Source organism: Loxodonta africana, chromosome 24, assembly GCF_030014295.1.
Source record: "Loxodonta africana isolate mLoxAfr1 chromosome 24, mLoxAfr1.hap2, whole genome shotgun sequence".
NCBI lineage: Eukaryota > Metazoa > Chordata > Mammalia > Proboscidea > Elephantidae > Loxodonta > Loxodonta africana.
The window spans coordinates 15,095,516-15,112,356 of NC_087365.1; the positions used below are offsets into that span (position 1 = coordinate 15,095,516).

A 16,841-nucleotide genomic window follows, 5' to 3' on the forward strand; every position below is an offset into this window, starting at 1 on the left:
TAAGGTAGATAAGTGGGATCTTCTAAAAATTAGACACTTATGCTCATCAAAAGAGAACCTACAGACTGGGAAAAAATTTTTGGCTGTGACAAATACAACAAAGATATAATCTCTAAAACCTACAGGAAAATCAAAGACCTCTACAATGCAAAGACAAATAACCCAATTAAAAAATGGGCAAAGGATACGAAGAGACACTTCACCAAAGACATTCAAGCGGCTAACAGACACATGAGGAAACGCTCCCAATCACTGGCTGTTAGAGAAATACAAATCAAAACCACAATGAGATACCATCTCACCCCAACATTACTGGTACAAATCAAAAAAAAAAAAAAAACAGAAAATAACAAATGTTGGAGAGGCTGCAGGAAGATTCAAACTCTTCTGCACTGCTGGCGGGAATGCAAAATGGTACAACCATTTTGGAAAACGATAAGGTGCTTCCTTAGAAAGCTAGAAATAGAAACACCATATGATCCAGCAATCCACTCCTAGGAATATATTCTAGAGAAATAAGAGCCGTCACATGAGTAGACATATGCACATCCCTGTTCACTGCAGCATTGCTTACAATAGCAAAAAGATAGAAACAACCTAAGTGGCCATCAACAGATGAATGGATAAACAAATTATGGTACATACACACAATGGAGTACTACGCAACAATAAAGAAAAATGATGAATCTGCAAAGCATCTTACAACATGGATGAATCTGGAGGGCACTGCGCTAAGCAAAATAAGTCAATCACAAAAGACAAATACTATATGAGACCATTACCATAAAAACTCATGAAAAGGTTTACAAAGAAAAAGAAATAATCTTTGATAATTACAAGGGAGAGGATTGGTGGGGAGGAAAAAACAGTAAATAGACAATAGATAAGCCAGAACTGTGGTGATGCATAAGGCAGTACATTTACTGGGAAAGCCAGTACAACTTGACCAAGGCAAGGTCATGGAAGCTCCAAAGACACATCCAAACTCCCTGAAGGACTGAATTATGGGGCTGAGGGCTGTCTAGCTCAACTGGCATAACATAGTTTATAAAGAAAATGTTCTACATTCTACTTTGGTGAGTAGCGTCTGGGGTCTTAAAAGCCCGTGAATGGCCATCTAAGGTATTCCATTGGTCTCACTCCGTCTGGAGCAAGGGAGAATGAAGAAAATCAAGACACAAGGGAAAGATTAGTCCAAAGGATTAATGGGCCACAACTATCACAGTCTCTACCAGACTGAGTCCAGAACAACTAGATGGTGCCCACCTACCACCACTAACTGCTCTGACTGGGATCAAAATAGAGGGTCCTGGATAGAGCTGGAGAAAAATGTAGAACAAAATTCTAACTCACAGAAAAGACCAGACTTACCAGTCTTACAGACACTGTAGAAATCTGGAGAGTATGCTCCCAGACATCCCTTATAGCTCAGTAATGAAGTCACTCCTGAGGTTTCCCCCATCAGCCAAGGATTTGACAGGCCCATAAAACAAAATGAGACTAAAGGGGCACACCTGCCCAGGGGCAAGGACTAGAAGGCAGGAGGGAACAGGAAAGCTGGTAACAGGGAACCCAAGTTCGAGAAGGGAGAATGTCGACAGTTGTGGGGTTGGTAAACAATGTCACAAAACAGTATGTATACTATTTAAGGAGAAGCTACTTTGTTCTGTAAACCTTCATCTAAAGTACAATTTAAAAAAATGGGCAAAGGATATGAACAGACTTAACCAAAGAAGACATAAGGCGGCTAACAGACACAGGAGGAAACGCTCACAATCTCTAGCCATTAGAGAAATGCAAATCAAAACCACAATGAGATACCATCTCACCCTAAAATTACTGGCACAAAAAAAAAAAAAAAAATAACAAACGTTGGAGAGGCTACAGGGAGATTGGAACTCTTATGCACCGCTGGTGGCAATGCAAAATGGTACATCCACTTTGGAAAACGATATGGCACTTCCTTAAAAAGCTAGAAATAGAAACACCATATGATCCAGCAGCCTACTCCTGGGAATATATTCTAGTGAAATAAGCGCCGTCACACATCTATGTGCATAGACATATGCACATCCATGTTCAATGCAGCATTGCTCACAACAGCAAAAAGATAGAAACAACCTAAGTGCCCACTGAGAGATGAAAGGATAAACAAACTATAAAAAAAAAAAAAACTATACACACTATGCAATACTATGCAATGATAAAGAACAATGATGAATCTGTGAAACATCTCACAACATGGATGAATCTGGAGGGCATTTTGCTGAGTGAACTAAGTCAATCACGAAAGGACAAATATTGTATGAGATCACTATTCAAAAAACTCATGAAAAGGTTTCCACACAGAAAGAAGCAATCTTTGATGATTAGAAGGGAGGGGATCGCTAGGGAAGGTAGAACACTAAATAGACAACTGGTAAGTAGGAACTTTGGTGGAGGGTAAGACAGTACAAAATACCGGGGAAGCTGGCAGAACATGACCAAGGTAAGGTCATGGAAGCTCCACAGACACATCCCAACTCCTTGAGAGACCAAATTACTGGGCTGAGGGCTGGGGACTATGATCTCGGGGAACATCTGGCTCAACTGGCATAACGTAGTTTATAAAGAAAATGTTCTACATCCTACTTTGGTGAATAGCATCTGGGGTCTCAAAAGCTTGCAAGCGGCCTCTAAAATACTCCACTGGACTTACCACTTCTGGAGCAAGAAAGAATGAAGAAAACCAAAGACACTAGGGAAAGATTAGTCCAAAAGACTAATGGGCCACAACTACCACAGACTCCACCGGACTGAGTCCAGCACAACTAGATGGTACCTGGCTACAACCACTGACTGCTCTGACAGCAATCACAATAGAGGGTCCCAGTCAGAGCTAGAGAAAAATGTGGAACAAAATTCTAACTCGAAAAAAAACAGATTTACTGGTCTAACAGAGACTGGAAAAACCCCAAGAGTATGGCCCCCGGACTTCCATTTAACTCAGTACTGAAGTCATTCCTGAGGTTCACCCTTCAGTCAAAGATTAGACGGGCCCATAAAACAGAACGAGACTAAACAGGCACACCAGCTTAGGGGAAAGGACAAGAAGGCAGGAGGGGACAGGAAAGCTGGTAATGGGGAGCCCAAGGTCCAGAAGGGGAGAGTGTCAACACGTCTTGGGAGTTGCAACCCATGTCAGAAAACAATGTGTGTTTTAATTATTTAATGAGAAAATAATTTGCTCTGTAAAGACTCATCCAAAAAAAAAAAGATAAAGAAAATGTCTCCAGGCCCCATCCTATACCTTTTGAGAGATGAAAAGACCCATAAAGGAAACAAATAGTTCTTGATTTTTCAATGACCAAGTGTCTTCATATCTTCCTTAACCAGTTGTAACTCAACTTAGCATACGTAACACAAAATACTAAGTAGATACCTGCACAAGGACCTCCAGTTGTTGTTGGCTGCCGTTGAGTCGGCTCCGACTCATAACGAACCTGTGCACGACAGAACAAAACGGTGCCCAGTCCTGCGCCATCCTTACAATCGTTGTTATGCTTGAGCTCATTGTTGCAGCCACTGTGTCAATCCACCTCGTTGAGGGTCTTCCTCTTTTCCGCTGACCCGGTACTCTGCCAAGCATGATGTCCTTCTCCAGGGACTGATCCCTCCCGACAACACGTCCAAAGTATGTAAGACGCAGTCTCACCACCCTTGCATCTAAGGAGCATTCTGGCTGAACTTCTTCTAAGACAGATTTGTTCGTTCTTTTGGCAGTCCACGGTATATTCAATATTCTTCGCCAACACCAAAATTCAAAGGCGTCAACTCTTCTTCGGTCTTCCTTATTCATTGTCCAGCTTTCACCTCCACATGATGCTACTGGAAATACCATGGGTTCAGTGAGGTGCACCTCAGTCTTCAGGGTGGCATCTTCGATCTTCAACACTTTGAAGAGGTCCTTTGCAGATGTGCCCAATGCAATGCGTCTTTTGATTTCTTGACTGCTGCTTCCATGGCTGTTGATTGTGGATCCAAGTAAAATGAAATCCTTGACAACTTCAATCTTTTCTCCGTTTATCATGATGTTGCTCATTGGACCAGTTGTGAGGATTTCTGTTTTCTTTATGTTGAGGTATAATCCATACTGAAGGCTGTGGTCTTTGATCTTCATTAATAAGTACTTCAAGTCCTCTTCACTTTCAGCAAGCAAGGTTGTGTCATCTGCATAACACAGGTTGTTAATGAGTCTTCCTCCAATCTTGATGTCCTGTTCTTCTTCATATAGTCCAGCTTCTTGTATTATTTGTTCAGCATACAGATTAAATAGGTATGGTGAAAGAATACAACCCTGACACACACCTTTCCTGACTTTAAACCAATCAGTATCCCCTTGTTCTGTCTGAACAACTGTCTCTTGATCTATGTACAGGTTCCTCATGAGCACAATTAAGTGTTCTGGAATTCCCACTCTTCGCAGTGTTATCCATAGTTTGTTATGATCCACACAGTCAAATGCCTTTGCGAAATCAATAAAACACAAGTAAACATCCTTCCAGTATTCTCTGCTTTCAGCCAGGACCCATCTGACATCAACAATGATATCCCTGGTTCCACGTCCTCTTCTGAAACTGGCCTGCATTTCTGGCAGTTCCCTGTCGATATACTGCTGCAGCCGTTTTTGAATGATCTTCAGCAGAATTTTCCTTATGTGTGAAATTAATGATATTGTTCTATAGTTTCCACATTCGGTTGGATCACCTTTCTTGGGAATAGGCATAAATATGGATCTCTCCCAGTCAGTTGCCAGGAAGCTGTCTTCCATATTTCTTGGCATAGACGAGTGAACACCTCCGGCGCTGCATCTGTTTGTTGAAACATCTCAATTGATATTCCAGCCTTGTTTTTCGCCAATGCCTTCAGAGCAGCTTGAACTTCTTCCTTCAGTACCATCAGTTCCTGATCATATGCCACCTCTTGAAATGGTTCAATATCTACTAATTCTTTTTGGTATAATGGCTCTGTGTATTCCTTCCATCTTCTTTTGATGCTTCCTGCATCATTTAATATTTTCCCCATGGAATCCTTCTCTATTGCAACTCAAGGCTTCAATTTTTTCTTCAGTTCTTTCAGCTTGAGAAATGCCGAGTGTGTTCTTCTCTTTTGGTTTTCCATCTCCAGCTCTTTGCACATGTCATATAATACTTTACTTTGTCTTCTCGAGAGGCCCTTTGAAATCTTCTGTTCAGTTCTTTTACTTCATCAATTCTTCCTTTTGCTTTAGCTGCTCGATGCTCAAGAGCAAATTTCGGAGTCTCCTCTGACATCCACCTTGGTCTTTTCTTTCCCGTCTTTTCAGTGACCTCTTGCTTTCTTCATGGATGATGTCCTTGATGTCATTCCACAACTCGTCTGGTCTTCGGTTACTAGTGTTCAATGCGTCAAATCTATTCTTGAGATGGCCTCTAAATTCAGGTGGGATATACTCAAGGTCATATTTTGGCTCTCATGGACTTGCTCTGATTTTCTTCAGTTTCACCTTGAACTTGCATAGGAGCAATTGATGGTCTGTTCCACAGTCAGCCCCTGGCCTTGTTCTGACTGATGATATTGAGCTTTTCCATCGTCTCTTTCCACAGATGTAGTCAACTTGATTTCTGTGTGTTCCATCTGAGGTCCATGTGTATTGTCACTGTTTATGTTGGTGAAAGAAGGTATTTGCAATGAAGAAGTCATTGGTCTTGCGAAATTCTATCATTCGATCTCTGGCATTGTTTCTATCACCAAGGCCATATTTTCCAACTACTGATCCTTCTTCTTTGTTTCCAACTTTTAAATTCCAATCGCCAGTAATTATCAACGCATCTTGATTGCATGTTCGATCAATTTCAGACTACAGCAGCTGATAAAAATCTTCTATTTCTTCATCTCTGGCCCTAGTGGTTGATGTGTAAATTTGAATAACAGTCGTATTCACTGGTCTTCCTTGTAGGCGTATGGATATTATCCTATCACTGACAGTGTTGTACTTCAGGATAGATCTTAAAATGTTCTTTTTGACGATGAATGCAACACCATTCCTCTTTGAGTTGTCATTCCCAGCCTAGTAGACTATATGATTGTCCGATTCAAAATGGACAACAGCAGTACATTTCAGCTCACTAATGCCTAGGATACCAATGTTTGTGCGTTCCATTTCATTTTTCACGATTTCCAATTTTCCTAGATCCATACTTCGTACATTCCAGGTTCCGATTATTAATGGATGTTTTCAGCTGTTTCTTCTCATTTTGAGTCGTGCCACATCAGCAAATGAAGGTCGTGAAAGCTTTACTCCATCCACGTCATTAAGGTTGGCTCTACTTTGAGGAGGCAGCTCTTCCCCAGTCATCTTTTGAGTGCCTTCCAATCTGGGGGGCTCATCTTCGAGCACTAAATCAGACAATGTTCCGCTGCTATTTATAAGGTTTTCACTGACTTCCAGCAGACCCTATAAATTGAACTTTAATAAGCAGCCACAGTGCCTACCTTCTAAAACAGATAGCCCACTTTCAGACAAACTGTGAACAACCTTCAGTGACAGGCATTAAAAAAAATAATAATCTATATTACACATTGACAAAGAGCACGGATACAAGCAGAGTTGTAAAAAGTTTTATGCAAGAAAAAGCTATTTTCTAAAATAAGGAGAAAGAGCTTTGGCATTATCTAGGCCCTTTGATGCCTTCCCTCAACTAATTCCCATGAAAACCTTGGGAAGAAAATATCAACAACCCCTATGTGGTAACATAGAAGAGACAAGATTAGGGAGATCACAAATTCCTTGACTAGAGCCACACAGTAGCACGACTGGGGTTTGATGCCAAACATGTTTAATCCCAAATCCGTTGTATTCGCGGAGTTAATTTGGAAGAAACATGTACATAGAAATAATGGAAGGCACTTCCATTTTTACATGTCTGCTGAATACTTAACGGAAAACCTCAACTTCCCAACCCACTGCCGTTAAGTCAATTCCAACTTACAGCGACCCTATACATAGGACAGAGTAGAACAGCTCTATTGAAATTCTTGTTTTGAATACTTATACAAAAATTCAATATTTAAATATTTCAGAAAAGAAGTCAAAGACTTCTATGAAGAATCTCGCATATAGAAGAAGATCAGAGAAAGAAAAAAAAATTTAAACTGGAAAAGGTTGGCTTTGGCTACTACTAGTTTGCAACCCATCTCAAAGTACCCATGTGTGCACAAAATTCATTTAATTTTTTTAAAATAAAACTAGCAGAATCTATGGTGAAGTTACAGACTTAAGAAATACAAAGAAAAAACACTTCATCTTGTCTCAACATTGAGTCATCTTTATATATTTGAAAAAATAAAAGATATTTGATTTTTGTTTCTACATGATTCAGAGTCCCTGGGTAAATGTAAATGGTTAAGTGCTCAAGGCAGAGGAAAAATCACGTAGTAAATCATTAATTCCTATGTAACTTCATATTCTTTTTTCTCCATTTTATAAATTAATAACCTACTCCACAAATATTTGTTTGACTAAGCCAGTGTTCACACCTTTACACAGAATAGCATCATTACACATAAATTTTTAATGGTTCATAAATTAGAATGAATTCCATTTATTTTCAAAATATTAGAAGCTATTTAGTTTAAAAGTCCTCCATGGGGAACCAAATTCTTTGTCTGCAGCCAAGTTATTTTTTTGAAGCAAACCAACTAACTCAGTAAAGTGCTTACATAGCATATAAAATGAAAATAATTTCTTACGGGTGGTTTAAGTAGGAAGAATAAATAAAGCCAAGTAAATGTATTTAGAATGACAATACTTCAAGAGCAGCCCACGCTTTAATATATTATTATTACAAGGCTTAAATTTCCATATTTTCACTCATTTTACTCATGCTCTGTTGACATGCAAGCTCACAGAAACTGAAATCATGACGCTTAGTTCCTAAGCACTATCAATAATATACAACACTGACTGATGAATACGCATAACACATGAATTCTCATTCTCATCTTAACTAGCTATGTAATAATTCAGTAAAAAAAAAATCTTTATTGAAATTTATCACTGGGCTATCTAACTTTTAAAACTCAGTAAAATCAATCTCACATTATTAAGATGTGAAAATGTTTATTATCTACATTAAATATTTGGCTTAATTTCTAATGCCTTAATTCCCACAAGAATCTTTGCAATACAGTAAATAGAGGTGGGAAAAAAAGATACAAAGCATTAGAATAGTACCAGGCAGACAACGTATCATTAACTCCACACACAAAAATATTTACTGAATACCTACTACACAACAAGCACTACGCCAGAAGCAAGAGATATAAAGAAGTTAGACAACATAGTCCCTATTTTCATGATAATTACAGTTCACATAAGGAAGGTAAATCCTGATCAAATAATGACTGAGTATATAAAAACAAACTGATAAAAATGCTGTATGCAAAGAACAAGGCTCTATGAGAGTACATACTAAAGAAACCTCACCCAGAACAAAGGGTCAGGGAAGATTTCACAGCCGGTGGGGACATTCAAACTGAGGTCTGAAGGATGAGAAAAATTAAGCAGGTGACAGGAGTACTGAGGAAAATTCCAGATAAAGACCCAGTAGTGGGAGAAAGCACAGTACATTCAAGAAGCAGAAAGGAGAAGAGTGTTGCTACATGAAGAGACTAAGAAGAGAGTGGTACAATATGAAGCCAGAGATGAAAGGAGGAACCAGAGCACAAAGGGGTTTAAGCCATAATAAAAATTGCAGTCTTTTTTTTTTTTTTACTTTTTACTTCTAAAGTGAAAAATGCCTGTTTCTAACTCCAACTTTTATTTTCCTACTTAATTCCATCCTATTTTTAATATCATTTTCCTAACTGTTCAGTCATTTTAAATTACAGCATGTTTTCAAAAAAAAAAAAGTTGTTATTACAAATTTAATACAGAAAAAATTGTTAGACTAGGTACTGAAACTGAAAGATGATTAAGACACAGTTTCTTTTGATAATATCTAAATATCACTATTCAACTCTCAACATAAGTAAAATGTAACAAAATTCAAGTACCTACATTGATACTAGATCTCAAAGTGAACAGACTAAGAGATTAGAAGTTTGGATGTAACTTTTATATCTTTAGTCAGACATCACTTCACATGGAAAAAATTTAAGAGTAGAAATTAGTTCTAATGAAAATTAGAGCAAATAAGGATGAACTTCTATGCTAACCATGCCAATATTTTTAATACAAAAGAAACAAAAGATGACAAATATGCCTATAACCAATCCATCTCAAAATATTTCTAAAAACCTCAAAACAGGAAGAGAGATTCAGACTTACAAAGACTTCATAGTTCACAAACATTTTATTGATGTGTTTTTCACATGACCTTTAAATCAGATTTAAAAGTAAATATACATATAAGATATAAAAAAATGAATTTTCTTTCTAAATTACCCGTTTAAAAAATTTTGGTCACACCTCATTGAAATAATTTTATAGTTTCACCTAAACCACAAAAAACCCATTGCTATCGTGTCAATTCCAACTCATAGAGACCTTATAGGACAGAGGAGAACTGCCCCATAGTGTTTCTGAGGCTGTAAATCTTAATGGAAGCAGGTTGCCACATCTTTCTCCTGCAGGGCAGCTAGTGGATTTGAACTGCCAACCTTTAGGTTAACAGCCTCCCCTCCATTAAAACTCATTGCTGTTGAGTTGATTCAGACTTACAGTGACCCTACAGGACAGAGGAGAACAGCCCCATAGGGTTTCCAAGGTTGTAATCTTTACAGAAGCCAACTGCCACACCTTCTCCCACGGAACAGCTGGTGGGTTCAGATCGCTGACCTTTTCGTTAGCAGCCAAGCGCTTAGCCACCACATCACCAGGGCTCCTTCAGCCTCCCTACTATACTGTAATCCATGCTAAAGTTCCATTACAACATCACCCAGAGAAGCAATATTTTTACTCTCTTTGGGCAAAGCAAAGCCTCTGCCATGATTATGCTAATTTTCTCTGACTAGTTGATATCAAGGAAAATAGCAACAGCAAAAAGTCTAGATTGACTTTGAGTCACTACTTTTAAGGTTTATGTAGAACAGCAATGTACTTTTATCAAAGGAGAAGAACAGAGAATACCATATTTTTACACAAATAACGCACACCTTCTACGTTTGTTTGCCAACCGCACCCTCCCCCAACAAGGTATTTTCATAAATACTGTTATACCGATTTTTTTACATGTTGCTGTAAAAAAAAAAAAAAAAATTAGTATAGTACGCTTACAAAAATACCTCGTGGGGACAGTGTGGTTGGCAAACAAATGTAGAAAGTGCACGTTATTTGTGTAAAAATACACTGTGCACGAGCCCAACAAATACTGTTTATTTCCTACAAATTAAAAACTATTTGACAAGGGATTATAAAAAGACTTCTTTTAAAACTTAGTTTGAAATTCCATACTTAAAATTAAACTACTGTAAATATCAGTACTTACACACATACATATTTATAAGCAGTTGCTTAAGCATTTCAAAATTAAATAAAATAAATATAACTATACTTATTATTGCCCTTCAACATCTTTTGTGAACGTCTATTTTTAAAGAACCTTTGAAACTATTAAAAATACTAAAATCTTTTGACTAATGTTACCTCTCCAGTGCTCAGTTACGTTGAAGAAAGCACATATGAAAGACGTGCACTATGTAAAGAAAATAAAACCAACTGCTGTGGAGTGGATTCCGACTCATGGTGACACCATACGTGTCAGAGAACAGTGCTCCATAGGGTTTTCATTGGGTGATTTTTCAGAAGTACATCACCAGGCCTTTCTTCCAAGGCACCTCTGGGTGTAGACCTGAACCTCTAAGCTTTCAGCTGGTAGCCAAACAAGTTAACTACCTGCACCACCAGGGGGCTCCATGTATTCAATACCAGTTGCTTACAAGCAAAAAAAGTGATAACTGAGGTCCAAATGTGAAGTGGCATATCACCCTAGGTCAGATGAGACACAGAACTCTGTTCTTCTCACCTCTAGTCCTGTATTCTTTTCATTACACAGCAGTGCCTTTTCTTTCAGTGATGTCTTAATTAGACTATTATTAACACAACTTGCAGTTACTGCATACACTGGGCAGGGAGGTCAGAAGTGCACATCCCGATCAGCTTATCCAGTGACCCCATTAGAACTTGGCCTAGAGCCACGACCCCCCTTGCCTAAGGTCACACGTTTCCAGGCAGAGTAAGGTCTGAAAGAATCCACATCATTTCACTTAAGAAAACCAAAGCCACTGCCGTCGAGTCGATTCCGACTCATAGTGGCCCTAGAGGACAGAGTAGAACTGCCCCATAGAGTTTCCAAGGAGCGCCTGGCAGATTCAAACTGCCAACCTTTTGGTTGGCAGCCATAGCACTTAATCACTATGCCACCAGGGTTTCCAAATTCCGACTTTCTAGAAAAACAAAATTCTGTCTAAAGCCCCAAGTATTCTCGTCACAGACACCAAAGCCTAATTTGGCTGTGGTTCCCTCATAGATTTTTTGGCAGGAATTCCATGCTAGTGTTCTTGTTCTAAGCCCATGATACCCTGTAAAGTCCCATCAATCTAAAACCACAATCTGTGAAATTAGTGTGCTCCAAGTCCCCTTGAAAAATTTACCATCCTTTCTCAACTGGTGGTGGTGGTGGTGTTACCGTGGAGCGGATTCCGACTCACGGTGGCCCCATGTGTGCAGTGTAGAACTGCACTTTATAGGGTTTTTCAAGGCGGAAGATCGCCAGGACTTATTTTGAAGGCGCCTCTGGGTGAGTTTGAATAACCAACCTTTCAGTTAGTAGTCCTGTGCTTAACCATTTGCACCAGCCTGGTAAATACCTTAAAAAAGCTCCTAGTTTCATCTGAAGTTCCCATTCAGATTACTAACACCAATGAGCATTAACTCAGAGAGAAGGACGTTGTGTATCCATTAACTCTATTATGTTCTTCTTTACAATTTGTTTCCATATTAACTCTTTAAGACCTAAAACTTCATGTATTTTTGCCCCCAAACAATCTAGACTCTTATCAAATCATAAAAGCTTTGAGAGACTGTCAATTGTCATACAAATACTTTTATGTTGACATAACATCACACTACGCCTAACATATACTCTTTTCTATAATTACCTGATTTTCCTCTATTTAATATATCCTCTTTCAACAGTATTGAAACCTTAAAATTACCTGAAGGAATCCAATATAAATGAACCTGATCAAAGCAAACTCAAAGGGCCACACCTTACCACCAAAGCAGCAAATCCTTAACGGCATTTGCTCTGAGAATTACTGCAGAAGAGTAAAAAAGAACCCCTAGAAAAAGCACGATACTATAAATGTGCTATATTTCAGAACATAAAACATACTAATATCATCTCCGAAGTATAAAAATACATAATAGGCTACTAAAAGCAATTAAGTGACAAGTGAGCAGTAACTTCAAATAACAAAAATGTCATCTCTTTATTGAACGCCAGTTATTCATTTGTGTCGACAACTGTCCTGCAGGAGACACAAATAAACGGGAATAGTATTTACCTGAAAAGGGTTCTGAGGAACTTACCATCACTTTGGCTCTTGCCCTTCATCTCTTCCTTCCACGGTGGGATGGTGTTCAGGGGAACATAGTCCCTCGCGTATTCTTTGCGTCTCTCCTCTAAGGTCATCTTCAGTAAACGTTCTTGCAAAACAAAAGCAGAATCTCCATTTGTATTTAACTTGGAAACTCAGGAATTATTTTGTACTTTAAATACTAACCACCTTAAACTAAGGAAAGAATTGGTATGGTCTTGAGAAACAACAAAATACAGATCTAATGACTTCGTATCTGAGTATTATAAGAGGTATAGAATTAATTTTATATCAGCAGAGGAAAAAATGATCAAAGTCTGAGAAATAAGTAAACTCATTTACTCTTTCAGTCAACATATATTGATAGTCTACTACCTGCCAGGTGATATATTTATACACTACAGATACAAAAGTGGTCCATACTCTTGAGGAGTTCAAAGAAGAAATGAATAAGATACAAAATAATGCCTCCGTAAGTAAAATACGAAATGCTAAACAGGTATGTACAAAAGCTAAAAGCATAACAAAGGCAGCCACCAAGATATTTCTGCAATTCTACAATGCCATCGACAATAAAAGTACACTTGCAGCTTAACAACAGCTTCATGGAGCTGATAAAAATCACTTCATCCATAAATCAAAAGCTGAACCAATGACATTCATCAAGTCATTTCCGTCTCACTGCAACCCTATGTGTACATCTTGATTATAAGATTAAAATGTGAAAACTAAATGCATCTTAGAATTAATAATAGTGGGTGTCATTTATAAAAAGTCCCTGGGTGGCATAGTTTGCACTCAACTACTAACCTAAAGGTTGGTGACTGGAACTTACCAAGCGGTGCTGCAGAAAAAAGGCCTGGCGATCGGCTTCTTTAAAGGTTACAGCCAAGAAAACCCTACGGAATGATTTAACTCTGTAACACACGGGGTTGCCATGAGTCGGAGCTAACTTGACAACAACGGGTTTAGTTTTTGGTTTTGTTTGTTTGTCATTTACAAAGAACTCACTATGTGAGTAAAAAAAAAAAAAAAAAAAATCTTCCTAACACTTCAGTAAAACCGGTAGAATTATTACCCCTATTTTGCAGATAGGGCAGTGCAGCTCAGCAAAGTTAGTAATTTGCCCAAAGCTTAAAAATGGCAAGCCAGGAATAAAATTCAGATAGATATGCCATTAGTCAGAGACTGCAGCCTATGTTATTACCACTACACTATACTAACTTCTTGGGAAAAGCTCCCTAAAAGAGGTGGTATGTACGCCAGTTCATGAAGTATAGACAGAATTTTGCCATGAACAGGTAAGAAGTAAGGACACTGCAGACTAAACAGGTAATGCAAACAAAGGTAAGGAGATGTGAATAGTTAATGCAGCTGCAAGATATGGTGTGAGGAGGGTAGAGGAGAGAGAGGTGAAATGTAACTAGAAATAGAAGCTAAAATGAAACTATACAGGTATGTGTATGCCATGTTGATGAGTTTAACCTTTATCCTATAAAGTAGATAACTAATATTCAAAGTTAAGTATGCATATACCAGAGGGTATATAAAATGATCCACAAGGGTACCGGCGAAAAAAATCTAAGAAACTGTATTTATATTTGTTTTTATTCTAAATATATAAGAAAAAATTAAGTTAGTAATATTCAATATACTAATTGACACCAGCATCCTCACTCAGTCTGTATGTCAGTTCTCACGTATCATATACTTTACCTGAAGTCCCCACAATTTAGACAATGTCGGTTGGACTCTGACTCTCTAAAATTCTCTTCTAGCATATCGCAAGATCTCGTAGTTTGGGTGAACAGATTTAAGGATATTTAGCCTTAAGTTATCTAACCCTCACAATATAGTCACTTAAAAGATTCTTGCACAGAAATAAATTGTACGAAGTACTGATAATATAAACACAAGTGACCAAGAAATGGAAAGCCAACATTTCTCCTGTTCCTAGGACTAATTCTTCTTCAGCCACATTGTGACAACAAAACATGATACTGTGTTGTGACATATTCAAGTCACATTACCCAAGGGTCAAGATTGTATTACTGCATTTAAGGTGTCTATGGGACATTCGGTGGACACCAGTGGTTCAGTGGTACAATTCTCGCCTTCCATGTGGGAGACTTGAGTTTGATTCCCAGCCAGTGCACCTTAAGCACAGCCACCATCCGTCAGTGGAGGCTTGCACACTGCTGCTGCTGCACAGGTTTCAGTAGAGCTTCCAGAGTAAGATGGACTAGGAAGAAAGGCCTGGTGATCTACTTCCAAAAATTAGCCAGTGAAAACACTGTGGATCACAAGAGTCTGATCTGCAGGACCAAGCAACATTTTGCTCCATTGTGCCCGGCATCGCCACGAGTCAGGGGCTGACCTGACAGCCGCTAACAACAACAACGTGAAAGACTAGATAGGACCCTTAGGGGGGCAGTGAGTTTATGTTCATCAGGGAGGAACAACTCAGAAAAGGAGTGAGAATGGTTGCACGACTGGAGGAATACAATCAATGTCCACTAAATCGTACATGTAGAAACTAGAATTGGCGTATATTTTGCTGGGGATATTCTCAACAAAAACAGCAAACTAAAATTTAGAAAAAAAAAAAATTCATTTTGGAAGTTATCACTTAAACTTCTGGTCTTAGAAGACATTCATAGAAGAGGGAAGGGAGAAAGGGGACCAAACCTCAAAAGAGCAATATTTAGAGGGTGGCACAAATATGGTAACAATAAACTAAAACTTAGATGCCACAGAGGGTACAAGTGGAATGAAGGACCCAGTGATTTGGAAACCAGCAGAGAAAAGAGTTTTAATAAGTAGAAGGTGGGAAATAATTGTCAATTGTTACAGGAAGGTCAAGAAAAAGAAATATTAATAAGTCATTAGTTTGATCAACTAGGTCACCAGTAACACTGAAAAGAGTAATGGTTTAAAAGGCTGTCTAAATTCTAATCCTAAATCATTATACGAATCCAGGTTTGGGTCGGTTACTTAATCTCTTTATGTTTCAGTTTCCTCTTGAGGTAGGCAGTATTCCCAATTTACAGATAGGACAACTAAGACAGGCTTTTCACTGTCGGGTTTTCAGAAGCAGATCGCCAAGCCTTTTATACCTAGTCTGACTTGGTCTGGGAGCTCCACTGAAACCTGTTTCAGTGAAGGATGGTTGGTGACGGTGCTTGAGGTACGATGGCCAGAAATCAAGCCGCTCTCCTGCACAGAAGGTGAGAATTCCACCACTGAATCACCACTGCCTCCTCCACTAGTCACTAGAGAAATGCAAATCAAAATCACAATGAGATACCACTTCACACACCACTATCTGAATGGCTATAGTGCAAAAAAAAAAAAAAAAAAGGACATCAACAACTGTTGGCGAGGGTGTGGAAAAACTGCAGAACCCTCATGTGCTGGTGGCAAGAACAGAAAAATGGTGCAGAATCTGTGGAAAGGTTTCACAGTTCCTCAAGAAGTTAAGGCTATGAACCTTATGACCCAGCAATTTCACTCCTGGGTTCATACACCAAAGAATTGAAGGCAGGGACTCAAACAGGTATTTGTACACCAATGTTCATTACAGCATTATTCACAATAGCTGCAAGATGGAAACAACCCAAGTGTCCATCAACAGGTAAAGAGATAAACAAAATGTGGTATATTTATACAATGGGATATTATTCAACCATAATGAGAAATGAAGCTCTGATACGTGCTACAACGAGGATGAACCTTGAAAACGTTACGCTAAGTGAAATAAGCCAGATACAAAACGACAAATGTTCCATGATACCACTTACATGAAGTATCTTGAACAGGCAAATGTATAGAGACAGAAAGTAGTTTAGTAGTTACCAGGGGAGAAGAGAAGGGGGAGTTATTGCTGAATGGTACAGAGTTTCTATGTTGATGAAAGAATTCTGGAAATAAATAGTGGTGATGTTGGGTAAAATTGTGAATTAATGCCACTGAATTACACAATTAAAAGTGACAAGTTTTATGTTATATATATTTTACCACAATAAAAAAGGTAATATCATCTCTTTGATATACAGGGATAGGATCTTTATGGAACAGGAATCTTGAAAGGAGAATAGTAAAAGTACGGAATTATCACACTGAGGAGAGAAAGTAAGATAACTAGCAGTTGCCAAAGCACTGCTTGAAAAGCTCAGATCATTAATATGGAATTATTATATTACTAATCAGATTGAAAGACA

General features: G+C 38.5%; 1 protein-coding gene across 5 annotated transcripts in view; it reads right to left on the reverse strand.

Moving 5' to 3' along the window:
- Positions 1–16,841, reverse strand: part of LOC135228593 (ADP-ribose glycohydrolase MACROD2-like) — a 768,396-nt gene that overhangs the window by 747,059 nt on the left and 4,496 nt on the right. For 4 of the 5 annotated variants that reach the window (XR_010319206.1, XM_064275762.1, XM_064275765.1 and 1 more), the window contains exon 2: positions 12,614–12,730. Coding sequence is in view for 4 of the 5 variants with exons in the window: in XM_064275762.1 (XP_064131832.1) it covers positions 12,614–12,730 (117 nt within the window). In the remaining variant the exon portion in view is untranslated. Of the gene's footprint in view, positions 1–12,613; positions 12,731–13,456; positions 13,616–16,841 lie in introns of those variants that run through there. The other variant, XM_064275763.1, reaches the window with a different exon arrangement.